The 7,485-nt window shown below is 45.1% G+C and overlaps 1 protein-coding gene across 1 annotated transcript; it reads left to right on the top strand.

The window, feature by feature from the left end:
- The first annotated feature begins 563 nt into the window (after nucleotides 1-563).
- Nucleotides 564-2,526, top strand: LOC104839523 (interleukin-20-like). Its single transcript, XM_010579863.1, has 5 exons — nucleotides 564-722; nucleotides 833-898; nucleotides 1,712-1,864; nucleotides 2,267-2,341; nucleotides 2,449-2,526. The coding sequence occupies exons 1-5, from the start codon at nucleotides 564-566 to the stop codon at nucleotides 2,524-2,526; spliced, it is 531 nt and encodes a 176-aa protein (XP_010578165.1).
- Nucleotides 2,527-7,485: the final 4,959 nt, after the last annotated feature.

Below are 7,485 nucleotides of genomic sequence, written 5' to 3'. Positions count from 1 at the left end.
TTTGCTCTATGTGCTCATGCATATTTCCTTGTATTTCTAGAATGTGTCTCTGAATTTTTTTTTTCCATTAATAACTGTAAATTTCAGTGCTAACAGAACTTGCATTTGAAGTAGGCTATTTCTGAGGAAAAGTATTTTCTTTTGTGATCAGATTTTGGGATCTGCTGCTTTCAGCCGCAGTTACCTCCTGCTGCTTCTGAGTCACTAGACTTTTAAAAAATTAATTTAGCTGTATTTATTTTCTGATCCAAATTTTTCAGAAGAACTTTGTCTATTTACATACAAACTTTTACTGGTATTTTTTTTTTTTCTTTCTTTTTGGATCTTCTGTTAAATATTTGGTTTTATTTGATTTTTTCTCTTGCACATGGGGAATAAAAAAGAAATGGGTAAGAGATACTAGTCAGCATGGGTTTTTTTAATACATGTATACAAGTGCTATATAAATATGTATATTTTTCATAAGCACCACAACTGTGTTATTTAGGAAAGATACCAAGGCAATATTGTCTTCCTTGAACAGGTCTCCCAGGCAGCTGGCCATGCTTGCATCCTGCCGTAGCATGAAGGGATCCCACTTATTCCTCTGCCTCTTCTCCATGTCATGCTGGTTGAATTTGATGCCGACAGCTGGGAACAAAATCTTCCACTTTGGACCCTGCAGGATTTCAATGAGCGTGACTGAGATTAGGTCTGGTTTCACAGCAATTAAAGCCAACATTGTAAGTAATGCTCTGGGCTCTTGTGGAGCTGGGGAAGATCTTTAGTCGGCTGCTCCCGAAGCCCCTTGGAGCCAGCACGTACCTCACCATCTCTGTCTTCTCCCGTGCAGCAAGCCAGAGACCCCATCAGGACCCTCAGCATCTTGTCTTATCCACATTCTCTGCACAAGGTTAAGGTGGGTGTCCTTAGCGTGTCTCCAGTTTTTCTCTGAATAATTTTGACCAGCTAGCATCCTAACACCAGTCATGAGGTGTACCAGCTGAGGGCGTTTAGGGAAGTTGTTCAATACCATGGCTTCTTCTGAGTTCCTGCAAAACACAGACACTGAGCAGGTCAGGGAGGATAAAGTGATGCGGATCACGTATACGAGAAGAGGTGGGTGTCCTACTGCCGGTTCCTGCCCCTGCGGCAGACTGCAGCGCACAGGGCTTTCACCCTGACTGGCTTTCCAGAAATGGTGGGCAGAGATTATTTTTTTTGTTGTTGCATGTGATGCTCCAGTTACAGGAGCTTTAGCTGCGGCTTCCCACCTCCTCCGTCAGTGGAGACATAGCGAGGTAAATCAGGATTTGGGTGGAAAGCTGTCAAAGAATCCGAAAGCAGGTGAATGTGATCTTGGGAGGTAAAATATATTATAAATAAGTATTTTACAGCTCTCTTTTACACTCTAAAGCACTAGACATGGGCCACTGTTTCAGGTCTCAGCATCTAATACCCAGCTACAAAATCAGCTATTTGTTGTGTTGACTCAATGAGACTTGCTGAGGATGGGTCTCCTGGAAGATCAGTCTAAAATAATTTCCTACATGTATTATCAGTTTATATCAAGCATCACTGAAAAAGCTTTATGAGTCAAAACATCCCCCTGTGCTCAGCTACCGTGCTTGGTGTTAGAGATGTTTTTTTTCTAGAGGAAGGTAGAAAGGTTGGTGACTGCAGGTTCATAGCACTTTGGAAGACATTTTAAAAATGAAATTTATTCCTTAAGTCTTCAGATAGATGCTGCATCACCCATCACCTCTTCGACTTCTACGTGGACAAAGTTTTCAAGCACTGCAAGACCGAGGATTCCTATGTCAACCGAAAAATCAGCAGCATAGCCAACTCCTTCCTCAGTGTGAAGAGGAAACTTGAGCAGTGTGTAAGTCTTGGGTATTGCTACAGTTTAGTTTAGTCTGTTAGTATTTGGTATATAAACCTAAGCATTTCATAAAGTTACAAAATCTTTATTTATAAAAAAAGTTTTGACAAGAATACAAAGAAGCATGATGCAAAGAGTGTGTGTGTCTGCTGAGAAATTTTTATACTTGCCCACTCATCAGCAAACTCCCATATTAGTTCTCAAAGAACAATACTTTTCCTGTCCCTCTGTCTATTGAAGTAAACTCTGTTCTTAGCTGAAGTCTGATTTATGGACCGGCAGTCTTTTCCACAATTTAACAAGGTCTCAGTCTATACAGTAATTTCCAGCATAATTAGAAACTGTTCTCTTATTTTAAAAAACGAACCCCCAAAACTAATGAATTCTATCTTATTTTCCTAGCATGAGGAAAATAAGTGCCTGTGTGGACAGGAATCCACTGAGAAATTTAAGCAAATACTTGCGAACTATGAAGGGGTAAGTTGATGACTAAGTCTAGCAATTAATGCAGATATTCAGATTCTTTTTACCTTGGATTGTACTCGCTATCTTTGCTTGCAACTTGTTCCTTTATATCATTTCAGCTGAATGTCACATCTGCAGCAATTAAATCCCTCGGCGAGCTGGACATCCTACTAGACTGGATGGAGAAATCTCATTAGAGAGCAGAAGGCATTAATGACCCACCAACGGCTGGAGCTAATGAAGCTGCTGGTACATTGCACATACCTGCGGTGAATGGGAAAATAATGTGCTGTATCAGTGCAGTTTCTCACTGATTGTGGATGCATTCAGTCAAATGCTGAGTGTTTTGTTAGCCAGGTACATCAGCGAATGCATCAGCAGAGTCTTGCATGGAAATATGGAGTTTGATCAAATCAGCATAGCACTCGCTTAGCTGACTTCTATCAAAGGATGCTCTGCAAGGGAAAATCTAAAAGGGTTTCTCTTGCTAGCAGACATAAGCTGTGATCATTTAATAAAAGTATTGTTTAAATTATAAAATTTTTGTATAGGGAATGTACATTCATAGGTTCTGAGTGCCCACTGGAACGACTCTGGTGTAGTTAATGCTGCAGAGCAGCGCTCCTAAATCTGGGCTCAGTCTTATGTGACTGCTCCTGCTGATTGATCTGGCTAAAATGAGGTGCACAGTGTGACAAAAGCTTCTAGGAATAGGTTCTAGTGGGTATGTCAGGCCTTAGAAATCTGTGTTTCCTTTTGAGATTGTATTTTCTGCCTTATCAGTAAAAGAAAACTTTCTATGCAAGATATGTGGTTGCTGAATAGAAAAAGGTTCTTGTATGTATTGTGTAATTTACTGACACTTGGTAGTAAGTTTTGTGGAAATCTGTTGCAATTACTGTAAATAAACCCTACTTGAAACTGCTCTGAGTCTGTCAAAATTCTGAGGAATTATATGTTTCTTGTTGGCAAAACTTTCTGAATTCACCGTGGTGCCCTTCCATAGCAGATACTGTCACTCCTAGTATCCCAGAAGTAATGCATCGTTCCTGGCGTGCCAGAGAGACCAAAGTTTAGACCTGAGTGATACTAAATCAGCCCAGCTTGTCCCTGAGACCATTTTTAATGCGCATTATGTATATAGCTCTGGTCTGTTTTCACCCATTTGGGGCTCTTTTAGCCACCAGTGACTGCACACATATTGCTGGTACCCACTGGTTCTGCATGCTCTAAACCCCTTTTTCCACTGTGTTTTCCCACAAGGTGTTAATACGTGTATTGCTGTAGTATCTGACAGTGGCAGAGGCCTAATGTGTTAGTACATGAACCCAGACCACCCAAGTCATCTCTCCCTGCAGCCAGGAGGTGTTATGCACTCCTGGCGTCAGGGCCCAGGTAAATGCTGCTTATTAACACAAGCCAGAGCAGTCGGATGTTTATGTCCCTGGCAGCACTCTAGTCCTAATATTTCAAGTGATAAAGTCCTACTGTTGCATTCATTAGCCATAAGGCTTGAGTAAGACTAGAGGGTAGACCTCTGACTTGGTGCATTTTGCTCTAGGAATCAGCTAAGCTGAGCAAGGTGTACCAAAACTGCTGCCAGCTGTGGCGGCAGGAGCACAGCCAGGGTGCTGCGTGCTCTCCCCTGGCTCTGAGCGGCTCTTATTGCTGTTAGGGTCAAGACTTTGCTTCTAGGTCTGAACCGTTTGGGCTTGCACAAACCTCTTCTCAGTGCCTCCGATTCCCATGGGACAGCCCAACACTCTCCAGCTCTCCCTTTCCTGCCCGCGGACATGGCCAAGCTTCAGCAGCTGGGATGGACGGAGGGCTGGCTGTTCCCACCTTGGGCAATTTCTAATGATGCTACAGAGATGACACACGGAAGGCGTTAGCTGCAGAAGAGGCTCTTTGACAGGATTTTGTTATTATGGAATAAGGTCCTCATGTCCTCAAGGAGAACTCAGTTACTGCTTTGGTTACATCCCCATCACAGGAGGACCCTGGTCAAGACCTCCGGCAGCACACTGGCATCACCGGAGCCTTGCGTCAGTCCGGTGGGTGCTGTGCCTTTCATCGGGCACCAGCACAATGAGGAGCTGCAGAGGAGGAGGAGACTCCTTGTCTCTTCCCAAAAAGGCCCGTTTGGTGACCTGGCTGGGTGAGCTCACCAGGATTTGCCTATGGCGCATCTGCATGTGCTTCACACTGAGCAGGATTTGGTGATTCACTTTTAAAAGAAAGATTTCCTTGATTGCTGACTATCCTTCCTCAAACATTTGCGTATGCCAAAGGAAAGCCTCTCAGGGCTTTGATTTCTCTTAATTTGCTTTCTCACGGGTTTTTCTGTGTGACTTTCATTTGTCCTGGTGCCAGGGCATGAACGGGTGAATACACCCCTTCACGTGCTGTCAGCATCACAAAAGCGGATCTTTCAACACCATCACCTTTGAAATCAACCATTGAAGAATGACGTATCTTGCACATACTGTGATTTTCTGTTAAAGACAAACCATTAGGAATGAAGTGGTGATGCAATGAGATACCACAGCTCATCACTGACCAAATGTTTGGCAGTCTGGTGAAGGAGATGGGGCTGCTTGGTGAGGTCCCTGTGGACCTTTCCATTGATCGTGGTGGGCTCTGGATCGCAGCTTGAGTGAGAATTGTGGGTTTTATTCCACATCCTCAGCTTATGCTGTCACAATTATTATTATTTATCAGATTTCATTGATTTTGTATCCTGTGCAGAGGGTTGCATGCCTCAATCCATGCGTGTTTTATTGCTTTCATCTCAAACTAAGTTTACACTTAGCACTGCAGCAGCCCAGGGACGTGCCTCTTTGGAAATGAGGTGCCAGATGGAAGGTGTCAGTGGTGGGAAGCAGCAGGAGCCGTGGGCAGGCAGCTGCCGGGGCTGAAGGGTACAGGCAGAGCCAGCTGGCAGGATGCTCAGCCCACCCATGTTTCTTGGCCCTTGCACCTTTCCTGGGAGTTTAGCTCATTCTCGCTGCTCCCGACGCGGTGTGGGAGGAGCGGAGCTGAGAAAAGGATGCCGGCGGGCAGGCTGAAGAGGAAGCGGATTTGCAAATAGAGAGTGAAAGGGGTTTTCTCCTCCCAGAAATTTCCAAACCTTAGTGTTCTCCTGAAGCTTTATGACTGCTTACCCCTGGGGACACTTTCCAAGCACACGCCTTTCCTATTGCACCAGAATAATTCATTCACTTACAACAACTTTGGGCAGGCGCAGACCTGTCCTGGCCCCTCCACACCTTTTCTGATATCCAAGCCCCTTCCCACTGCGCTGCCGAGGGGATGCAGCCCGGGAGATGAGGCAGATGAGCTATAACCTAACATTCGAGGTCTCAGCTTTGCTATCAGTAAGGTGATGACTATTGCAATGTGGATGCGAAAGCAGCCCTGAAAAAACAAAAGCAGGGCTGGGAGGGGAAACACAAATACCGCTGGAGCTGCTGCCCTCGTACTCACAGTGAGCCGAGCTCATCTCAGTGCTGCTTGTGGGGAGGTCCATGATTTAGGAATAATTTGGGTTTTATCCTTGATGAAAACTCTGTGTTTGTAGGCTAACACAAACAGCCGTTGCCTGACACCTTGCTCAGCTACCACACTGTTTTCATTTTAAAGTGTAGCTAATATTTTACTAAAACAGAAATATACTTGTGGTGTTACTGTAAGACCATCAGGTCAGACCCTAGTCAGGGTGACGCTCTTCATTCTTTATATTTTATAGCTTGCTATCAGAGCTGCACATAACCACCACAGGCTCAGGAATTTGAATTTGTGCAGTTTCTGCCCCTTGTCTCCTGAAGAGCTCTGGCCCTGTCAGACACCTCTGCATCCCCTCTCTTTGCCAGGCAGGCACCAGTCCATCCCATTCCTGGTGTTCAGAGAAAATTGCTTCTCTGCTTTGTCACAGCCTCTTCATTTTTGCTGCTTCCTACATTGCTTTATCTGCAGCGTATTCAGCTTTCTGTACCCACATCTCACTGACAGACAACAGTGTTGTGCTGCCGTTCGGAAATCCATGTATCAATAAATTGCTTTTCTCTGTTGAATTGTCCACTCTCGAAAATAAGACCAAGAGACAACATTTAATTACAGTCATCCTCGTTTCCGCCTGGATAAACATGAAGTCAACCAGGGAAAATGTGTGAGTGATGTGTGGTCAGGTTTATTAAGCAAAGGGTGGGTTTTCAAGGCCGCCCTTGGTGGGGTGGCTCCATGGCAGAGAAGCACGGATTGGGCTTAGTTATTGTAACTCCAAGTCAGAAAGGGGAGTCTGTTGGTTCAGCTGCTCTGGGGAATTTGGTCTGTGCTATGCAGTTGGATACAGTGCCAGTGAACACCAGTGCCTATTGCTAATCAGCTATATAGGCTGCTAATAGGTTGTCATACTAATTAATGTCATGCTGTGGTCAATTCCTGCTGTTGATTAAAATGCATATGTGAAACATTACTCAAAATATTTCCTGTTTGTCTCCATTAACTGTGGGTTTCTTCCACCGTCCTGTGCCGTTTGTAACACCAGATGTGATGCTATAATGCTGCAGTAAAAGGAGGAGAAAGCCCCCCCTAAGACGTGCCCTTACTGCACTTCTTTGGGTGAGCTCTCCCGTGCCCTCCCACGGACTGCGAGTCCCCCTGGTCTGCTGAAAGCCAGTGGTATTCTTTATTGCTTGCGCATAAAAACACTTCAGACCACGTCTGGTCTGCAGGTACTGCCCTCTGGATGAGAAAGCTTAGAGGAATCAAAAGTGCGAGATGTTGTTCTAGAGGGTTTTCCAGCTGTCTTTAAAAGAAAATGAGATTTTTCAAAATGTGCCTTCTGGCCTTTGAGAGCCCACTGTTTTGGAAGGGCACTGGTGGGGCTGGGGCTGTCGGTGGGCTAAGCCACTCCAGCTCCTGCCTTTTCCCAGTCTGACCTGCTCGCTCAGACCCGCGCCTCCAGCCCAGCCACCCCTCTTGGCATCAGACGATTCCTCCTAAATCACCCCTTGAAGCTGAATTTAAGCAAAAAAAGGTCAAGCTATAGCAAATTGCGGTAGCAATAAACAGTGCTGCTTGCTGATGTCTTGCTCTGATCCTCAAGGTAGAGCCGGTCCCAGTTGCTGCCACCTCTCAGTCCCTCACCTTCAGAT

The sequence above is a fragment of the Haliaeetus leucocephalus genome, unplaced genomic scaffold, assembly GCF_000737465.1.
Source record: "Haliaeetus leucocephalus isolate CR32 unplaced genomic scaffold, Haliaeetus_leucocephalus-4.0 Scaffold68, whole genome shotgun sequence".
Classification (NCBI taxonomy): Eukaryota; Metazoa; Chordata; class Aves; order Accipitriformes; family Accipitridae; genus Haliaeetus; species Haliaeetus leucocephalus.
The sequence above is the reverse complement of the archived record's forward strand: the minus strand, read 5'-3'. Positions and strand labels throughout refer to the sequence as shown.